The sequence below is a fragment of the Rhinolophus ferrumequinum genome, chromosome 8 (genome assembly GCF_004115265.2).
Source record: "Rhinolophus ferrumequinum isolate MPI-CBG mRhiFer1 chromosome 8, mRhiFer1_v1.p, whole genome shotgun sequence".
Classification (NCBI taxonomy): domain Eukaryota; kingdom Metazoa; phylum Chordata; class Mammalia; order Chiroptera; family Rhinolophidae; genus Rhinolophus; species Rhinolophus ferrumequinum.
In genome coordinates, this window is record NC_046291.1 from 53005200 (window position 1) to 53027695 (window position 22496).

Here is a 22496-nt window from a genome sequence, read left to right on the forward strand (position 1 = left end):
TTTGTTTTTTAGGGTGGTGAAACTATTTTGTATGCTTCTGCAATGATAGGTACATGACACTCTGCATTTGTTAAATCCCACGGAGCTTTACAGCACAAAGAGTAAACCTTAATGTATGCACAATTCAAAATATGATTAAGAGAAAGTTGGGATTCCAGGATGGAGTACAGACTGTGACAAAAGAATCTAACTATATTACAAATGTATGCAATAATGTCACTTTGGGGCCAGGGAAAAGGTGCTGACATAAGTAACTTAGAAAACAAGACTGTAAGACTAAAGAAGGTAAGAACTGCATATATTTGCACTGTACTCTAGTTGATAGTTTCCCACAGAGGTGCAGCTTAACAGTTCTGAAACCACTCTGCATGTGTACTGGAGTTGAACAATTAAAACTGCTTGGTGGATGATGAGAACCACGTTTCTTGCCGTTGGAATGGGAAGTTCTAGACAAGAGGGGAAGGCTGGAAAGAATGATCTGTGTGGTAAAGGGTTAGCATTGGAGGCATTAGCATGAAGTCTAGTGTAGCTTAGATACAGATGGATACACAGAGAAACATTCATAAAGATATGTGTATATACGTGATTTAGTGTACACACATTCACATGTATTTTCTTGCTTTGTCAGTTAAAAAGACCTAGAAGTAACCCGGTAGCAAGGAGTACACCCAGTACCTAGATCATGCTCCCATACATAAAAGGAACAAATGCCCTTGGAGAAATGGCTCATTCAAAGACTGGGTCAAGGCAGGTGCAGCAAGAGCCTGCAATATCTTGTAATGGTAGAAAGTAAGGAAGAGCTCAAAAACAAAAACACAATGTTGGGAGTGTGTCAAAAGGACTTAGGAACCAACTGAAAGAGCTCTTAGTGGCCAAAGCAGGAACAGTTTGAGCAACAACATAAATAAAATCGTATTGGGTTATAATCCAAAGTTTTAGATAATTATCTATGAGTCCATACTGATTGACTAAGTAAATGGGGGAGAAGAGACTAATCTCCCAGGCAAAAGAATTCAAACGATTTATGCAGATGCAAGAGCACCTTAAAAAGGGAGAGCATAATTCCCCACTCCTTAAGTGTGGGCTATGCATAGTGACTTCCTCCGGAAGAATACAGCGTAGAAAGGGGGGAACCAACTTTACGGTGGAGAAGTTTGTCAGTCACCACCTCAGCCAAGCGATCTAGGTTAACATCAACGATAATATCATGTACCCGTGGTACGATGTGGTAAGAATGGCAATTTACCTCTGTGGTTTTCCTCCCTAAAACCCAGAACCGCAGTCTAACCATGAGAAAACACCTGATCAATATTTATTGAGGGACATTCTGCAAGATACCTGATCAGTACTTCTCAAAACTGTCAAGGTCATCCAAAACAAAGACAGTCTGAGAAACTGTTAGAGCTAAAGGAGCGGAAGGAGACCTGATGACTAAATGTAATGTGGTGTCTTGGATGGAATCCTGGAAGAGAAAAAGACCATTAGGTAAAAATGAAGGAAATCTGAGTAAAGCATGGACTTATGTTTGTAATAATGTATTAATATTGGTTTTTTAACTATAACAACTATACTATACAAATGTAAGATTTTAATAATAGGGGAAACTATGTCAGATACTGGGAACGCTCTGTATTTTCTACAACTTTCCTATAAATTTAAAGCTTTTCTAAAATTAAAAGTTTACTTTAAAAATTCAACAGGAATAAGGTAGACACCACTACATAGGGGCAGCATAGCTTTAGTGATTAAGATGAACTCAGTTACCAGCCTGCTTGGGTTCAGATCTGAGCCTCACTATTTACTAGCTGTGTGAACCTGGTTACCCTAAGTAACTAGAATTACTTAACTTCACTGTGCCTCAGTGTACTTATCTGTTAGATGGGTTCGTAGGAGGACTAAATGAGTTACTATATGTAAAGCGCTAAGAGTAATGCCTGCCACATAAGCAGCACTGTATAATTCTTTGGTTCTCTATATTATTACTACTTTACTCTTTAGTTTTGGGGATCTCTGTGATAATAGGTGAATTTCACTGTATCTCCCTTCTTCAGCATAGTGATTTTTCAGCTTGGCACTCCAACAAAACAGTATCCATAATGCTTTGTTCATAAGGGGGAAGTCATTACAGTTATAAAGATTCAGGAGAAAGCAGGACCAGAATCTGCGGATTCGCAGCCCGTTTTGTGCTGCACGTATAGTATTGACTGAGTGAATGCAGAGACCACACAGCCTGACGGGATCCACTTTTTATGGGCATAGACATGCCACACATGGGAATTCTGAAGTTTATTTGGTTTTCAGGAGATTCCTTACTAAAATGTCCACTTCCTTGTTAAATTGATGTTCTTTTAGGACAAAGCACTGCCTACAATGCAAACCCTTCAGATTTAGGATTCAGCATCTAAAATTTTGGTAGTATTTGAAGCAACATGAAGTATATTACAGAAACATGTTTTAGGCCTTTTAATTTCTCTACCTAAGATACATACATACTAACGCTTTAGAAAACTCCTTACAGGTTAGCAGCTCAGGTAGAGTAGCGTATTGAGTAGAACAAAGAATTTGGAGTTGGGAGGCCTGCTTGGAGTGTGGCTCTTGTATGTGTGTAATCAAGACGACTCTTCTCCCACCTATGTAAAATGGTGATAACAAAAGTGCTTGTCCTGCCTTCCTCCCTTGCTTATAAGATTGTTGTAAGAATTAGGTGTGAAAGTAAACGTGAGAGCTTTTTGTAAGTTGTAAAAACTATACAAATATTGTTATAGTGCTTCTCAGTTTTTCAGCCAGAATAAAACTCTAATGGGGCTTTATAGTCATATTAAGTGTTGCACTTATCGGCTCACCTTTACTTATTATGTATTAGGTTGGTGCAAAAGTAATTGCGGCTTAAAAGGTTAAAAATAATTGCAAAAACCGCAATTACTTTTGCACCAACATAATAAGGTGAAATCATTTGAATTTAAAATGCTTTTTGTGGCATATTTTCTTTGGTGTAAAAAGGAAGGCATTATTTGTATCTGGAATTGTCTCTTTCAGGGGCAGTTTGAGGAAATGATTTCCAAACTCATCACTGAAATTAGCTATAGAGAGAACACAGAAGTGTATCCCTGTGATTTGGGAAGCTGTCGCTTTGAGATGCAGACCCTCTTGTCCTAGCATGGAGGTGACCAGCAGAGGGTGCACGAGCTTTCCCAGGAGCTCGGCTGGGCAGGCTTGACTGGTACCATCTGTTTGCTGCCTGATGATTAACTAGTACTATAAATGAAAAGGTTCTGGCACACCAGAAACAGTTACTAAATGGAAAGAGAGAGCAGCCATAATGTCAAACAGCAATGTGGCAAGTACCTGCCATGGTTGGTGAATGGGAAGTTTCTGGAAACTAGAATTTGACATTCTAGTGTGGATTATTTGTCTGCCTTCCACCTCCTCCTGCTAACTTTTTGCCTTCAACAATAATTTCATTTTCTTTTAGGGTTCTTTGCCCTACGTTCTCAGCATCTGCAGTTGTCTGTCTTACCCGGTCTAACAAATTGGGGTCTTTTAAAAGTAGCTTTTCTCTGGACTTCTTTAGACGTAGGGATTTGGGTCCTGAATCCAGCCATCCACAGCACACTGTCTGGTCCCATTCACTGGGCTGTGATAGATTCCATGGCATCTTTTCCTCCATGTAAATGGGTGACCACCAGAAAAGTTTTCAAAAGTCACCACTGCCCGTACCATCTCTTTTTCTCTTCCTTCCCAAGCATGGCTCCTTTACCCATGAATATTATATAGAAGTTGTATACTTAGTGATTTTAAAAATATTTTTATATTTTATGATTATAAAGGTGGTTTGAGTTTCCTTTAAAAAAAGAACATTTCAAGATATATTAAGAAAATATAAGGCTCTCCTTCAGCTTTTCAATGAAAGATAACTACTGTAAATTTTTCTAGACTTTTTGTTTGTGTATGTATACTTGTTAGTATATATGTTAATTTTTTAGAACTAAGATCATGCTAAAGGTACTTTTGTACTTGACTTTTGTACCTGACCACCTAATAAATAATGGACTTCTTTACATATCAGTAAATTTAGGGTTTAGCAACATTTTAAGTGATTACATAATTTTTTTATATGGATATACAATAATTTAGTCAATCCTCTAAAGATGAATATTTAGATTATTTGGAGTTTTTCAGAATAATATACAAACAATGCCATGACGAATCTTTAAAATTCTTCTGATTATATTCTTAGGATATATTTTTACAAATGGAGTTTTCCATCAACCTTTTTCTTTCAGAATTGCCGTATGTATTACCACAGTTCCCTCAGGAAAGATGTCAGTGCAGTGTCCCCTGAGAGTGTGTGAGAATGCTTGTTGCTACACACCAGTGATCACATTTCACCTTCGCCAAAAAGATAGTAAGCCATTGCACTTTTTTTTTTTTTAGGTGGACTTTCTATTCTCTGTGTTACCCCAGAAAATTAATCTAAGGCAATGGTTCTCAAGCTTTTTGGTCTCAGGACCCCTGGACACTCTAAAAAATTATAGAGCCCCCCGAGAGCTTTTGTTTATGTGGATCATAGTTACCCACATTTATCATATTAAAAATTAAAATGGAAGAAAAGATTTTAATATTATTGTCATTTAAAAATAATAATCCTATTCCATGTTAGCATCAATAACATTTTTATAAAAAATATTTTCCAAAAGAAAAAAGTTAATAGAGCGGCATAGTTTTACATTTTTACAAATCTCCTTAATGTCTAGCCTAAGAGAAGATAACTGGATTCTTATGTTTGCTCCTGCATTAAGTCTGTTATGATATGTTGTTCTGATTGATACATTTGAAGAAAATGTAATCTCACACAGATATATAAGTAGTTAGAAAGAGGAAGTATACTTTCATAGTCTGTTCAGATGAGTGTGAATGTTCTCCTTTTACACTACATCAAATCCCAGTAAGTGGTAGTTTCTTAAAGGTTAACTGCAATATAATATTTGAAACGATATTTGTGAACTTTTCCATACTCTGTTACATTAAAATCCATTGGTCTGCCTTGTACTTTGAACAGATCTTGTACTCTTCCATGATTTTGTGATATTATATTGGCCATCTGGAAAATATTGGTTCACTGAGTTGTTGCAGGTCTTCCTAATGTTGACACATTTTGTTATATAATATCAAAAATATCTTATTGTCTTCAGAACAGTGTCTAAGTGGCAGAAAGCTGTTAAGCTTATAGTGGTGAATACACAAGTTTTCCAGCATTCTCATTTTTTTGCTTAAAAGCTTGAGTTTTATCAATGGCAATAAATAGAGTCAATTGTTTTCTTGACAGGCTTACTTTGTGTGTTCTTGAGAAAGTGCCAAAGTAAAAATGGTGTTCCATGAAAACAATTTTTAATGCTTTGTTAATGATACGTTTAAGTGAAAATGGCTTTTTCTTTCTTTCTTTTTGTTTTTTTCTTCTGTGAGTGCACGGTTAGTGAAAACGACGAGACCTCCAGTAGAGCTGGGTGCCTTGATTCAGACGAAGGTGTCAGCAGTTTTATCCGCCATTGCCTGTGCGCCATCAGTGCAAATGTCACCACAATCAAAAAGGCAAATAACGTGTCGATATTATTATGAAAATAATGCTGACATTTTGCAGACCCCCCATAATGTGTTTTGGAGGTAGCTGGGGGTCTCTGTACCACACACTCTGAGAATGTCTAGTCTAAGGTAATCACAGGAACCAATTCTCTTACCAGAGTCTGTTTTAGGAATAGTTTGTGATCCAGTTTTGGCCAGTGAAATCTGAGAGTAAGTCTGTTGAGGAACTTGTGAGAATGTTTCCTCATCCCTAAAAAGCGACATGAGAAAGAGATGGTCCTTTTCTTCCTCTGGATGTTATCATGTCAGTGTGATGCCTGGAACTGCTGCAGTCGTTTTGTAACTGGCGAAGGGAACCAGCCGTAGGGTGAAGGTAATGCTGTGAAGAGCAAGATGGGGAAATGGCCAGAACCTGGGTCCTTGATGGCATTATAGTCGAATTGCGGATGAAACCATACCTGGAGCTTGCCCAACCTCTGGACTTCCGGTTATGACAGATACTACTTCCTTATTATTTAAGCCAGTTTCCATAGGGTCTTCTGTTACTTGCAGTCAAAACCATCCCCAAAAGACATTTATTATTAATGTGATGAACATTTTTAAGTTTTAGTGGCTATTTGCATTTCTTTTGTGAATGCTTATTGATGGCAATAACACATTCTATGGTCATTTCTAATTATTTTCTTTTTTTTTTTTTAAAGATTTTATTGGGGAAGGGGAACAAGACTTTATTGGGGAACAGTGTGTACCTCCAGGACTTTTTTCCAAGTCAAGTTGTTGTCCTTTCAATCTTAGTTGTGGAGGGTGCAGCTCAGGTCCAGGTCCACTTGCCATTGCTAGTTGCAGGAGGCACAGCCCACCAAGGGAGTCGAACCGGCAACCTTGTTGTTGAGAGCCCACGATCCAACCAACTGAGCCATTCTGGAGGCAGCTCAGCTCAAGGTACCGTGTTCAATCTTAGTTGCAGGGGACAGAGCCCACCATCCCTTGCAGGACTTGAGGAGTTGAACCCGCAACCTTGTGTTTGAGAGCCCACTGGCCCATGTGGGAATCGAACCGGCAACCTTCGGAGTTAGGAGCACGGAGCTCCAACTGCCTGAGCCACCGGGCCGGCCCCTCTAATTATTTTCTAAGCATTCCTTATATTGTAGTATTTTGCAGGTGTCTCCACCAGTATGTTTTATAGCATATCTTCCCATACATTTCTATAGCCTTGGTATCATGTTCAAAAGAGTCTTTTCTACCCCACTTTTTCACCTCTGTTTTTTCTAGGTCTATTAAGAATTTTTTTGTATTAAAAAGTTTAATTCATCTGGAATTTATTTTGGTGTTAGATATAGAGAAGGGGTGTAACCTTATTTTTTCCAAATAGGTAGCCCATTTTCTTAATACAGTTCTTTGAATAGGCCAGCCTGAACCCACTGATTTGAAATACTAGCTTTATTATGAATTCCATTTGTAATACTTTCTGGACTTTCTCTTCTGTCCCACAGCTTTGACTATATATCCTGGCACTGTAGACATGGCCAAAATATGCTTGATTTATAGTGTATTGTGATGTCTGGAAGAGCGCCCCCCACCCCCATAACCCTACCCCACCACAGCCAACATCACTCATTTTCTCTCCAGTATTTTCCTGGCTTCCTGCATGTTTATTCTCCAGATGAGCTTCTAAATGATTTGTTCAAGTTCCCAAAAACATTTTTTGAACTTTGATTGGAACTGCTTTAATTTTATAGATGATTTTGGTTACATTTTAACAACATTGAATCTGCAACTCTAGAAACCCATGTACTGTTTTCCTATTTATTAAAATTATCTTCCATGCCCCTCTGTAAAGTTGTATAGCTTTCTTCATATCACTCCTGTACATTTCGGCTAGCGTATTCCTAGGTATTTTATATTATTTTTTGTTGCAATCATAAGAGGGAGGGATCTTTTCCCCTGTATATTTTCTATTTTTGCTATCAATACTTAAAAGAAAAAAAACTTTAAATTAAAAAAGATCTAGCTCATATTTCCAGATAGTTTTGGCTTCTTAAAAAAGAATAAGCACAAAGGATACTATCATTTGTGGTAGTACAGTATGTACTGTGTGAACTTGATTTATGACTGTTTAAGAAAACAGAACATACCAGAAGCCGTTTCTCAATGAATATGATCCTTCAAAGCTGGTTATGTTGGCAGTCTATACATTTATGGCAACAAGAACAACAACATAATCTAAAGACAACAGAGGGTATATATCTTAAAGCAAAGAGTTTGCCACCACTGAGAATATGAAAAAGAATAAGCTCGCTATGAAGATATCGGAAAATGGAATTTCAAAGCTATTTTACTATTATTAAATAGTAATCTCTTAAGGTTACTTATTTAAAAGGACGACACTTATTTTGATGTACAAGTCTAGTTTTTAGTTAAACAACATTATTTTATGGACCCACCATATGTCATCGGGTGGCAAAGAGATGGTTTACAGGTATTACGGTTTTGCTTTGTTTTTGTTTTTGGTGTTATTTTAAAAGAATCATCATTTAATCAGATTGCTTTTGTGTTAAATAAGATTAAAGTTGCCCCAGGCAGTATGAATTGGCACTGTTTCAGCTGTTTGAGAAAATGGAATTTGCCAGTTTTCTAAGACCATTTAAACAAACACATTTCTTTTCATTCACATTATAGATTTCAGGAATGTGTGGACTGTCCTGGTATCTTAATCACCATTTAAAATGTTCCTATAAAAATGTGATTCTGTGCTTGTTACTGTGCAAAAAGTCCGGCTGCTCGCTGCACAAAAGCCAAAACTCAAGAGACGACAGTGGTAGAAAGAAGAGTAGGTTTTATTCCAAAAAGCCAGAATTAAGGGAAGACAGGGGACTCCCTGCCACAAAGACTGTTTTCCTTCTCTCAATATTATCAAAAGGTCTTACAGATGCACAAAAAGGGGCAGAACAAAGGAAGGAGAAGTTGGCCAGGCAACTGCAGGTAAAGGCGCTTCCTAGAGGCTGTTCTGCCCCAGGGTCAGGAATGAACCCCATATAGATGGAAAAACTCCTCCCGAATTACCGGTCAGATGTGCACACGGGTCCAAAGTAAACAGAACCATTGGAACTGGTATACATACATAGTAAATGTACAGTAAACAGAGTCGTCAAGGTTTGGTGGGAGGAGAGGGAAACAAAGAAAGGAAAAAAAGCTTTCAGTAAGTCCCAAACCAAACCATTGTGAAACCGAATTACATCAGAGGTCCAAATTTCCAAAATAGAAGATACAGTGTCATCGCTACACACTCTTAACAACTGACTTGCAAATGATCTTAGAAATAAGACCTTATATAGACTGAAGATTACTAAGGTTTCAATACATGATGTGGTCTTTGGAGGTTAAGAATATAATTAACACTCTCAATTATTCTTAAGCAACTTGCTGTGGCATTATTATTCATGGGCTTTTAAAAAAATCAATGTTGGTGTAAGAAATGTCCAAACCTGTAAAGAATTTTTATAAGTTTATTTGAACCAAAACACAATTGCCAGAAAGCAAGATCTCAAATGCGTTGGAGATGAACGGTTTTGCAGTTTCTTTTCAGCATTTGAAATTAAAGAGGGAATGTAAGGAAGGTTACATGAAGGTGGGAAAAAGCAAGGTGGGGATTGGATTACAGGATAGTTAAGATTATGTGCTCTCTTGAGGTGGTTACACCTCCAAGGGGTATTACTTCTGGCATTTAAAGGTGTGCTAATCTGGATACACAAGAACAAAGGACAAGGCTGGCTTAAACCTTTCACTAAAGAAGTTACACACCTGGGGGTTGACTATCCTCCATGACCTGCCCAGTTAGGAATTTATGGTCAGATCACCCTGTGAAGTTACTTTCCATAGAACCCCTTTTTCATCCACATTAAATTTAATGGTTTTTTTAGTTTATGTAATTTCTCGGAATAAGGTTTATTATGTGTTGGGTAAAGAATGCTTGTTTTCTTTTTTCTTTGGGTGAGGAGTCAGGCTCCAGATCAGACTCCTGTATGTGAGTTTTCAGGCCTGACCATAGGCAATTACAAGACTTGTCCTGGAAGGCCTGTGGGGAGAAGCTGCCGTTCCCCACACCAGAACTGGTACCCAGCCAGTTCATTGCAGTTTTCTGGAGGAATTGCAGTCAAGGCTCCCCTGGGCAGCCATCTCCTTATGTGTACCTACATTCTGATAAAGTTAACTCATATATCAGGACCCACAAAATGGTGGTTGCCCAGTGGCCCATCCCAGCTTGCACTTTCTGGAAATACCTGTCAAGGAAATCTGACATACAGCAACCACAATCCTCCAGCTCAGCACTGGCCAGCTTACCTCACTCTAGTAAATAGGACCCACTGGCCTTATAAGGAAATCACCGCCCTCCTAGCCGTTCATGCCCTGGTTTCTCGTTGCCTCTCTAAAGTTGTATACAACTCTAGCTCTTGCCCCAAATCCCTGGAGAAGAGTGTTCCATTATAACCTCATAGGGTGATCTGACCATAAATTCCTAACTGGGCAGGTCATGGGTACTCATGTCCCAGATGTGTAATGTCTTTAGTGAAAAGTTTTAAGCCAAACCTGTCCATTGTTTTTGGGCATCTAGGTCGAAGAAGAGCCAGACTAATGATAACTAATATCAGCTGAGTCTACTGAGCACTTACCACGCACCCAGCACTGTACTACATAGTTCACCTCCTGTAAGCTTCCTATCTTTTGAAATAATCCTATTAGCCACATTTTATTAAGGAAATTGAGATTAACAAAGTTAAGCATCATGTCAGACGTTATATGATAGCAAGTGGAAGAGCCTGGATTCAACTTAGTCCAAACCCTTCACCTCTTCACCTGAAATTGCTTTCCATGGAGATTTGAGGTGATTCTGCTATTAAGGAAAAATTAGAACAGAATGTTCTGGGACAGAATCTTCTAATACTGTGTTTGTCAATGTTGAAAAACTCGTCAACCTCCATTTAAAGAAAAAAATTCTGCGACCCCTGGGTCGACTTAAAGTATTTTTAGTATATTGTTACATAAGTCCAGGTACACGCTCCTTGTGTGTAGAGCTCTTATTCGACTGCAAAATCAAAGTAAGTAGAGAGATACAACCACAAAGCCAATAAAATTCGAATTAACAACATTATAATGTGACTGCTGATGTTTTACCAAAATTAAATATCTGCACTTGTTATAAACAAGGTATTGACCCCCACCACGCAGGTTCTTTTGACTTCAGCCCACTCCTACTATGTTGTGTGCTATGTCTTCTCAATGCCCTCACCATTTTTCTCAGTTCGAAATACTGCAGAATCTTCTGCAGCGCGCTGGGTTCTTGGATGCATCATTTCCATATTGTATCTGCTGCTTGTTGCCAGCAAGATCATAAATGCAAACACAGGCACTGAAATCAAGCAGCAGTTTACATTTGCTCCTATCGATTTTTTTAGATTATTATCATAGTAAAAACACAATTTAAAACTTTGTCGTGGGACCTTAGTTTGACAAACCCTGTTTTAATAGATGTGTCCAGTGAGAGATTGTTCCTGAAGAACAAGGGTTGGAGATCTATTATATAAACCTTCAGATTAAAATGAGGTGGTGGATGAGAATCCATATTTTAGCCTCTATCCATTCTAAAATGTTTCTCTTTCATTAGGTGTTTATGGCCTTGTGGTTCTTCTTAAGCCACTGTAAGAGCCTCTCATTCAGAGCAGGAGTCTCTCCTCATTGTTACTAGTCTCTCCTTTTTGTTCCTAGGTGACATGGGTTAACAAACTCAGAAGGGCCTAATTTCTAACCAGGACCTTCTATCTGTCTTCCCTTCCCTTGTTTTTATTAAACCCAGACTTCAGCCATGTCAAGTTCATCAGCACTTCATCCCTCCTTTTCTTCCCTCCTCTTTATTTTTTAATTTCTGGTCATTTGGGGCTTATTTCATGGTCATCAGTTATATTCTCCCTCAATTCCATCATCCTAAATCACCACTTTCTGAACTACCAGCCTGGACAGACCTAATCTGTCTGATAGAACCAAACACTTTGCCCCTAGACTGCCAGGTGGTAGAAGAAATCACATAATTTCTTTATCAGGTTACGTTAGGTTGCAGGTAACAGAAAACTGAGACAGGCTTAAACAATTGAGGGAATGTATTGGCTCAATAACTGAAAAAGTCAGAGGTAGAACTGGCTTAAAATGAAACTTAATCCAACTACTTAACAGTGGCAACTAACTTCTTTTTATCTTCCTATTTTCCTTCCTGAGAGTTGGTTTCGTCCCAAAGTTGTATGTGTCATCCCTAAGTCCAGTCATGACTCTAAGATAGCTTTTGTTAAGCACTGAATTACGTATCCCCACTCTCCGAATTATGTTCTTCAATTAGGGTTTGTCTGGTGTTTTTCTCACGATTAGACAGGGGTATGGGTTTGGGGAGGGGGAAGAACAGTGGTAAAGGGCCATCGTCATCACACCATATCACGAGTACATACTGTCAACATGATTTATCACTGTGATGTTAACCTTGGTCACCGGGCTGAGGTATAGTGTCTGTCAGGTTTCTCACTGCAGAGGGACTTTTCCCTCCTTCGATGCTGTACTCTTTAGAAGGACGTCACTACGCGCTGCCCACCCTGAAGGAATGAAGAGTAATGCTACACCTCCTTGGGCAGAGGGTCTACATAAATTATTTGGAATTCTTTTGTGTGGGTGATTTCTCTCTTCTCCCCCATTTATTTATTTATTCAGTTAATCACTTATATCAGTATGAACATGTGGATATTTATTTTGTACTTTGGGTTATAATCCAGCACTCCTTTATTTTGTTGCTCAAAGTGTTTCAGCTTTGGCCATTGGGAGGTCTTTCATTTGGCTCCCGTGTACCTTTGACATACCCCTTTCATTGTGGAGTTTGGGGTCATTTGTTGTTGTTTGAGCATTTTTGTGGCGCTACAAAATTCTGTAGGCTTATCTTGTATATTCTCTGCCACAGATCTAGAATCAGCCATTTCTCCAAGGTTCTCTGGTTCCTTTTAATAGACAATGGTATTAGAAACCAAGATCTGCGTGCTTGGTGTGTTTGTTGTTATGGGTGTGCTTGTTTCTAAGCCCTCTCAGATGGCAGACTAAGGAATATATATATATATATATATATATATATATATATATATATATATATATACATACACACACACACACACATAAATATATATAAAACATTTTATATAAATATATACACACATGAGTATATATTATATATATGGTTATATATACACTAACCTGTGTATATATACATGTCTACAAATATTTCTGTATGTAGTATCTGTGTTTATATTAAGCTAATCATGAGTTCCTACTGATGACTCCAATTCTAATTCATTACCATATGGATGGTTCTAGCCTTCTCCCCTTGCTTGTCTGTGACCTCCGACTACCAATGACAAACCTGGATCCCATCATCTACTATCTATGTCTGAATTGTTCAATTCCAGTATATTTTTATAGTGGTTTTAGAATTGTTAACCCTTTATCAACTGGAGTACTGTGCTGATTATAGTTCCTGTTGCTGTTCCTTACAGACTCTACTTATTTCCAAAGTTACTTAGCATATTTTCCCAAATTATTTTTTTTATTTTCTGAGTATATGTATGTACTTTCATACTTCTTTATCTTTATTTATACTAATCCCTCTGCCTGAGATGCCCTGACTTTCACCCTTAGCTTCTTGGGTGATTCCTACTCATTCTTCCAGACCCAGCACAAATGTTGCCCCCACTGGGAAGCTCTTCCTCGCCACTGTCAATAGACTGGTTCATTCCTCTGTGCTCTAATAACACCTCTACCTATCTCTGCTCTACGTGGATAGGACCCTGTTTGCCTCTCATTCTTCTTCACTGGTAAGGTTCTTGAGGGCAGGAAGCAAATGGATTTGTCCTTGGATTTACAGGACTTAACAATAATGGATGTTGTATGTTAGAATCCTCTTGGATGAAAATCACAGAAAACCCAGTAGTGGCTAAAATACATAAGGGTTTATTTTTCTCACCTAGCAAGAAGGAAGGTGGTAACCATCAGTGGTTTACCTGTTCAGTGATGCCATCAGCAACCAGGCCCGTTCCCTCCTTTGTACACAGCATCAAGTCTAAGTTCAGGAAAGCGGCAGGGTGAGTTGGTACCAGCCAGTTGGTACCATCGTCTGGCTCCTTTACCTTTAAGCAAAGACTTTAGCCATTAGCAAACTTCTATCAGCCAGGACATGGCCACATATCTCCTCCAGCTGCAAGAGTAGCTGGGACATGGATTTTTAGGAAGACTAATCTTTTGAATAAGAACAAGATGTTGGAGTTAAGCTCCCAGTATTCACGAGGACTCAAGGAAATCAGGGATTCGTTTCCTGTTGGCTAAAAGGTCTGAGGACAGAAGGCCAGGCCAAGAAGACTCGTCAAGGCGAGAAAAGGAGTGACCGCAATGGGAGCAGCTGTTATAAGGAGAAAGTATAGGTGCTCTAAGGAGGAATCTAACATCCTCTGGCCCCAGCACTTTATAATCCTGTGGAATTCTAAATACTTTCTAGAAGCTTGCAACTTATCTGTTCTCATGTAGAACTTACACCATTCCCATGCATTTGACTTTTCATGGCCCTGTTTCTGACTGCCCCGTGCCTCCTGCGGTGTGGCAGTAAACATTTCTCCTGACAGTCCCTGCTGCAGTTTCCCTTGCTTTTTTGCAAGTTGTAAGTAATTGTGGTTCTTTAAAATAGAATTTACACAGTGCTATAATCCCTGCCTACCTAAATCCCACATTCTTTTGAAATTATGGAAATACATGCATTTGGACACTTTTATTCTCTAATGTTATATTTCACATTTTTATATCTAACATCCATTATGACTTGAATTTTTTTGTAGCATTCCATTTTGTGCCAGGGCAGCCTTATTGATATATGAGTCCATCCATGACTGCGTAAATCCTGCACACAGGTCCAAGCATCTCCTGTCATCTAGTGTACTTAGGGATAGAGACCGTTGCGATGAATAGGAAAGCAGAAGTCTCATTAAGGGTGGAACTCCATTCATCTCTTTCATGTGAGTTGTTAAATGGAATTGGTAAGGCATGACAACGTGTAAAGTATGAGTGTGACTTATCCTTTATCGGCCCACCAGATCCGATCAGTGTCTCCAGAAGTGACTGTAGCGCACAGATGTGAAATGCCAGGTGGATGAGTTAAAACAGATTTCATTGTGGCCCAGCATGTGTTTGGAGACAACTTCCAGAGTAATGAGAATAGTATACCCTTCCGATATTTTGAATTGAGGCAGTTTTGAATTGGGTTGACATGAACTCCTTTAAAGAAATCACTGGTGAGCGCCCGTAGCCTCTCTGTGAGTGCGTACAGGATGGCCGCCTGTAAGGGCGCCATGGATAGCAGACACTGAGCGCGAGATTCCCATTGGGAAGCTGCAGAGTGGCTGACGTCACAGGGAGATCAACGTGCTCTGTAAATACTTACTGTAATTATTGTTGTTGTGCTGTTCTTGCTAATAACCTTACTTATACCCTGAAATTATAATCATCCAAAGAAAGATTAAAACAAGATGTATGAGTTGCCTGAGCTGTTTGCCTCACAGATGGTCACCCCCCGACTTCACTGAAATTGCCAGGGTTAATTGAAGCTTCAGTTTTCACCGCAGTGTAGTTGATACTTAAGTGTTTCTTACCTGTTGGCTTTCACTATCCAACACAGTACAACAATAACACTTTAATTTGCTCTCATTAATGCTAGCCTTTCAGGTAATGTTAGTGTAGCTTTATCTAGATGACGCTTGTTCCTCTGAATGAAACCTTTGTACCAGTTTCCCAGCCGAGGAAAAAAGAAAGCTGAACAGTTACAAAGGTAAAAAACATGAATGTCTCACTAATTTATTTAGTTAAAGGATGCTCAGAACCCAGGAAACATCAAAGGGGAGTTAACTTTTAATTGGAGGACAGGCATTTAGTGTATGATTAACGGCAGTTTCTTTCCCTGAGATTTCAGTGAGCTGAGACAACTGGGAATCATTCTTGGGAGCCTTACAAATAGTTTTTGCTCAGAGCCAGCTAAGTGCTCCAAGGATAACTGTTAACAGATTCACACAGACAGAAGTACTATTTGCTGTAGTTCTTAGGTGTTCTGCTAGTAGTGTTGAGATATGAGAAGGAAATCTTAGGATCAAGCTTTAATAGCAAGGGAAATAAATCCTTTGCCTCTACTCCTCAGCTGTGTAAAAGCAGACCAGTTAAAAAGAACTGAGTGTTAAAATGTTACATTATTTATGTGATGCAAGAGTACTTTGCTTGTATCTTGAGATTTGAGTACTAGAAAGAATAACTATGCTCTTTTAAATCTGGGGACTGGTGTCTTGCAATGGCATTTTTGCTATTTGATTAAGGCCCAAGAGAAGAAATAGAATTGAGAGAGAGGAAGGGATAGAAGGGATTCTGAGCGTCCTTAAATCAGTTGCGAATTAGTAACCCCAGTACAGACTGGGGAATCAGTACTGTGATCCTCTGGCATGTGTAGTGTACAAAAGTAGCGTGCAAACGGGCAAACTGTATGTAGGTGAATAACAAAGACAGAAAAAAATAGTAGGGTGTGGCCTCTTGGGTTAGAGTGCATGGGTTCAAACTGAAGCCCCGTTGGGTGACCTGAAGCATGTTACTTCATTACACAGGGGTTTTCCTCTGTAATAAGGTATAAAAATAGTACCCTCGATAGGTAAATAGATGTTAAATAAGATAATACATGCGAAGTGCTTAGAACAGGGCCTTACACGTGGTACATGCTTAACTTTTTAAAAAAATGTGGATTTTCATGAAAAATAAATTGGTATTGGTGCTTTACTTCCTTGAAGATTTTCTTCAATTTGCAAAATACAGTATGGAGTATTTTCTTTAACTAAAATCATCCTTTTTATTTAAAAAGTATTGAGAACTGTTATCCTACAAAAATAAAATTTGCAATTATTTAAGAAATACTTCTATGTTTATAATTCATGTTCATAAAATGTAAATACATTTTACCTATTCGGGTAGAATATGTTCTAGTTTGTTGGTATAGTAAGGCAGATATGTGACTCATTGTGAAAAGGGCTCCATTTTAGTAGAAGGAAAGCATCTAGTCCAAATTTGGAGGTGGGGCAGAGATCTCTGCCCCACAAGTCGTCCTATACCCACAAACACAATGTGGTGGTAGTGGTGGGTCTAGAAAACTGCTAAATATTAAAACTCTCTCCTCCTTGGCTTGTCATACTGTATGCAGGACTCAGGTCATTTTATACGTTTGTTCTTTTCCTTGCATTCTCAAATAGGCACACCTAGAGTGTGTCAGTGCTTTATGGCATACCTCTGTATACTTGATAGCATAATAAATGCTATTTGTAATGAAATTCAAGAACTCTGATACCTAAATGAGCTTCAGTTCTTTTCTGGATCTGTTCCTTAGTGATTGCTTGAGCCAACTGACTATTCGTATTGAATCATGGCGTTGAGATGTCAGAGAGCCATGGCACTGAAGTGCACATTCTGTTTGACCTTGACAGGGCTTGAGAGGAAGACCCATCATAAGATGGGGAGCTGAAAGTGGAAACCTATAAGCAAAGTAAGTAAAAGAAATACCACTTTTTAAAGTCTACTTTGTCTATTAATATAACTAAATGACTATTGTCAGAGAAAAGAAGGATATTTATTAGTGAGTCAATTTCATCAAAAATATTAACATTTAATATTGTTATAGTCAGAAAACATAGTCTGTGTGCTTTTAATACTTCGGAATTTATTCAGACTTGTTTTATAGCCTAGCATTTATGGTCTATCTTGGCAAACATTCCATGTTCACTTGAAAAGAATGTGTATTCTGCTATAATTAGGTGTAGTGTTCTTTCTATAAATGACATTTAGATCAAGTTCATAATGTTCAAATCTTTTATATCCTTATTGATTGTTTTGATAGTTTGATTCTGAGTATTGTTTTATTTATTGCTGACAGGGGGCTATTAAAATCTCCGAATATTGCTGTGAATTTGTTAATTTCTTCTTTTAAAAAGTTCTTTTCATTTCTGCTTCAGGTATTTTAAAGCTCTGTTATTAGGTACATGCACATTTAGGATTGTTATGTCTTGATGAATTGGCTCGTCATTATTAAATGTCTCATTTTATCTCTGTAATAGTCTTTTTTTTTAAAGTCTACTTTGTCTATTAGTATAGCTTTACCAGTTTTTTTATGTAGTGTTTGTGTGGTATCCCTTTTTAAAATTTTAATCTATTTCTGTCTTTATATTTAAAGTGCCTTTCTTACAGACAGTGTATGGTTGGGTCTTGCTTTTTCATGCAAATCAACAATCTATGCCTTTTAATTGGAGCCATTTATTGAATGTAATTATTGATATGGTTAGGTTTAAATATGCTACCATGGTATTCGGTTTCTAATTGACCTATCTGTTTTTATTTCCTGTTTTGCCTTTCCTACCTGCGTTTGGGTAAATGGAATATTTTTAGCTATACCTCTTTGTGTTATTTCAGATAAAAAATACTATTTATCCATACAGTTTCATTATGCAAATAATATCTTAGTTAAACTTGTGTTCAAATTAAGGTATGCCAAAAGAGAGTTAAGAAGAGTGTACGTAAAGAGAATGGGACACTGGTGGCAGAAACCAACTTTCTCCACCAGAAACTGTTTGGGGCTGACCCTGCCCTTTCTTTTCCCATCACAAAATGGACATGACGTAGTAAACGAAGCGTTGAAGTTGACATGAAGCACACGTGTCATTCACTGCAGTCAGTATAATTGGATAGCTGCCTATATCCTGTCACACTCTCTATCACCTCCTTCTTCCACACTAAGGATCATAGGAGCCACCCTGGGTAATAAGTAACTTCCTTCCAATTAAACTTATGTCAGACAAGTATCATGTTTGTGTAATCAGTCAAGCAATTCACGAGCATCTTGGTGCTGCCTTTAGAAGCTTGCAATTTTGTTGGGAAGGCATTTATGTAATTTTATTATGCATTTATACTATTTTATTATATAAATTTGTAGCTTTATATAATAAAAAAGATTAAGAACTATGCAAGTCTATGTGTGACTGGTACAGATAATAAATAAATGACACACATAAAGATGCTTGTGTGGTTAATTAGAAAAACAGCTGCCAAAGCCGGACAAATTGCCGCACGTTTAGGCCCTGGCCACACTACCCTTCTCTGCAGGCTAATAGCCTACAAGGCACACACTTCTCTGACATTTTTCTGAATTGCCTAATATCCTATCTGGTTATGATTTTTGTCTCCAACTGTCTCTAGAGGTTCTTGGTCATTTATAATGAGAGAAGCTCATGTTTCTTTTTTTCTCCCTCTTCTACATAAAGATAGATATAGATAAGTATCACATGATTATTTGAAGGATTGAAATTTCATTTTGATTTGGCTTTCCTGAGTGGAATACGTTTACATCATTTCACACTTTTGAGCTTGAATTGCCGGTCTTTCTAGGTGTAATCAGTTTCTACTTTTCAGCATACAGAAGATTTTATGAGTAGTATTCAGTGCAGGAAGACAGCTCTAAAAATAATTGTGCAGGTAGGGTTTTGTTAGTCTTACCTGGCACACTGGCAGGAGGAGAGAACAAAGGCACAGCAGAGCAGAGTTAGTGGTAGGCGGAGCACTTAATTTCCTTTGCCTCCACCAAAGAGCTTGCTTGCATTTAGTGGAGAAGGAAAAACAAACAAGGAACAGGAGCTCAGCAGTAGCTATTGACTCTTTCATTTCTCATCACTGTTAGTCACATTTGAATGGAACCATTACAGTCTTTTTGGTGTGTATAACTAAGCTTTTTTTTTTTTTCTCCATAAGGAAAATCTTGAATTTTATGTTTAAAAGCACAATGAGATGTTTTTGACATTCTGCAGTTCATTTTGGAATTCATACTCCTAAAACCCATTGACTTTCAATAAGGTGGTAAAAGCGTGTACAATACATGTCATTTTTATGCCTAATAGCACCTCGGATAGTCTCTAATGTGTATTATGTACACACACCTTATAGCATCTGTTCCTACCTGACAGCTTACAGCATTAGGCTGTATGTCTGAATGAGGGTAAAGTGCCAAGCAGTGTAACAGTGAGCAACTGAATGAGGGTAAAATGCCAAGCAATGTAACAGTGGATTCTTATTGGGAGAAGTAAGCTCTTTCGAGCTTCTTTTTGATACTTTTCCATAAACACTTTTTTTTAAAAAAAGATTATATTGGGGAAGGGGAACAGGACTTTATTGGGGAACAGTGTGTACTTCCGGGACTTTTTTCCAGGTCAAGTTGTTGTCCTTTCCGTCTTAGTTGTGGAGCGCACAGCTCAGCTCCAGGTCCGGTTGCCGTTGCTAGTTGCAGGGGGCGCAGCCCACCATCCCTTGCGGGACTCGAGGAATTGAACTGGCAACCTTGTGGTTAAGAGCCCACTGGCCCATGTGGGAATTGAACCGGCAGCCTTCGGAGTTAGAAGCATGGAGCTCTAACCACCTGAGCTGCTGGGCCGGCCCCCATAAACACTTTAAACCAATATATTTGTCAATACATAATTCAGGTGGCATATATTTAAATGTTTAAGTTATTCTTCCAGAAATGAGGATGGATTTAGCTAATAAACTGATGTCTCATCTCTTGAGCTGGATTAAACTATGTGTTATGTACAGGGAAATCTATTTTGCAAATGTATTTCTGACTGTTCTTAAAAATATATGTATCCGGGACTGTTAGAGTTAAGAATTGCTGGGATCATATCTTAATACAGTATTTACTTATTTATTTGGCTAGTTTTCATATTCTGCTCAGCCCAGGGGATGAGACTTACTAGATTTGTTTTATTATTCTGCTATTATACTTGGATTTTTGGTCTATGGGTCACAGAATATTCCCTAAAAATATGTTTGCCTCGAATTCCCAAAACAAAATAATAAAGTACTCAAAATCCAGATTCTGGGCTTACATGCTTTGGCCATGTGCTAAAAATTAAATAAGCAAATAACAAACAAAGCAAAATTGGTCAGGGCTGTGATTTATAAAGAATGCCAGCCAATGTCACACACTCTAAATATTCGCTTTTCTTGGCCTGAAAATACTTCAGGAGAGAAGTTACCGTGTTTCCCCGAAAATAAGACCTAGCCGGACAATCAGCTCTAATGTGTCTTTTGGAGCAAAAATTAATATAAGACCCAGTCTTATTTTACTATAAGACCCAGTCTTATATAATATAATATAATGTAATGTAATGTAATATAATATAATGTAATATATAATATAATAATATAATACTGGGTCTTATATTAATTTTTGCTCCAAAAGACGCATTAGAGCTGATTGTCCAGCTAGGTCTTATTTTCGGGGAAACACGGTATCATGCCCATGTTTCATTTAAAAATATTTAGTTTTTGTGTCCTTTCTCAGGTTGTAAACTTTCTGAACCAGTTTATGGCTATCAGATAAACAATACACTGTTTAATGCATATTGACTAATTAATTGTTTGTAACTTTCCAGGTACTTATTAGGATGAGTGGGATTTGGAGAAATTCTATTTTCTGTCTAAGGATAGGAAAGGTACCACAAAGATGCCAAAGTGGTAATCCTCCAGTGGTCCCTCTGGGATCAAGGATTTTAACTGACCCCGCCAAAGTTTTTGAGCACAACATGTGGTGAGTTATCTTCTTCGGTCTGATATTATGTATATATATATTAAACTTCACCATGGTATTATGTTCATTTCATGCCAAGAAAGGATTTTTAAAGCTGATCACTTACGTTGTTGAGGCTAACTGATCGTAACTTAGGAGTAGCCAATTCTGAATTTCTTTGCAAATGGAATTGGAAAAGTGAAATTTTCTAAGTGCTTTCCTCGCTTTGGGGTTCTTGTAGTCCCTCCCTGCTTGCCTCTGGATCCTGATTTGCCAGTGGATCACTCAGGGGCCTGTTTTCCATGTAGAATCCTCCTCCTGCCCCACAGGCCCTTCCTCTTTTACAAGTACTTGTCAGTCAGCAAACATGTGTTTAGTACTTGCAGCTGATTGAACATTTGCCAGGGACAACACATTGGTATGACCTAGTCCATGCTTTCAGGAAATCCACCCTCTATTTGGGAAGAAAGATAAATATTTATGGGAAAATTTGATAATTAGCCATAAAAGGCAGCAAATTTTAAGGGTCCTGTGTGTTCTTACAAGGCATATAAGCAATATGCCTTGTAAGAACAACTCAACAATGCAAAACCACTTCTGTTTTGGCATAGTCTGGTAGATTTCTTTTTTCTTTTTTAACTTCAGCTCTATTGAGGTATAATTAACATGTAAAGAAAGATTTCAAATAGATTAGGATTATTTTATTCTGTCTGCAGAACCTAGGACAGTGCCTGACATAAATATATGTGGAATAATGACTTGGATGGGTAAAGCTGGACTAAGGGTGTTCTAGGTGGTTAGAAAGTCAGCAAATACAAAGATGAGGAGGTATAAGGCATATTCAGGAGACAGTTTTTCGGGTAGTTTGCCTAAAATAAACGCTCTTCCAGGAGATTGGTGAACAATAAAGGTGGAATGATATAAGCCAGGTGGTGGGAGCACGATTGTATGTGGTCCTGAATTCAAAGCTGAAGTGTAAGGCATTATAGAGCCACTGAAGAGAAATGACATTATGCGTAGTAAATACATATGTATTAAATATATGTATTCGGTAGCAATGTACTGGAAAGATCAGCAGTTAGCACTAGAAGCAGAAAGGACCAGTGAGAGAAAGACTTCAAAGGAAGAATAATAGAACTTGGTGCTTTTGTAGAATAAAGGAAAAGGAAGCATTTGACTCTGAAATTTTTATCCTAGATGACTAATAGAAATAAGGAAA

At 38.1% G+C, this 22496-nt stretch overlaps 1 protein-coding gene across 4 annotated transcripts in view; it reads left to right on the forward strand.

Annotated features, from left to right (window-relative positions):
• Window positions 1–22496, forward strand: part of METTL8 (methyltransferase 8, methylcytidine) — a 72405-nt gene that overhangs the window by 10079 nt on the left and 39830 nt on the right. For 2 of the 4 annotated variants that reach the window (XM_033111440.1, XM_033111441.1), the window contains exons 2-3: window positions 17157–17215; window positions 21144–21298. The exons of 1 other annotated variant lie outside the window; for it this stretch is intronic. In XM_033111440.1, coding sequence (XP_032967331.1) covers window positions 21156–21298 — 143 coding nt within the window. In that variant the 5' untranslated portion in view covers window positions 17157–17215; window positions 21144–21155. The remainder of the gene's footprint in view (window positions 1–17156; window positions 17216–21143; window positions 21299–22496) is intronic. One more of the 4 variants, XM_033111443.1, reaches the window with a different exon arrangement.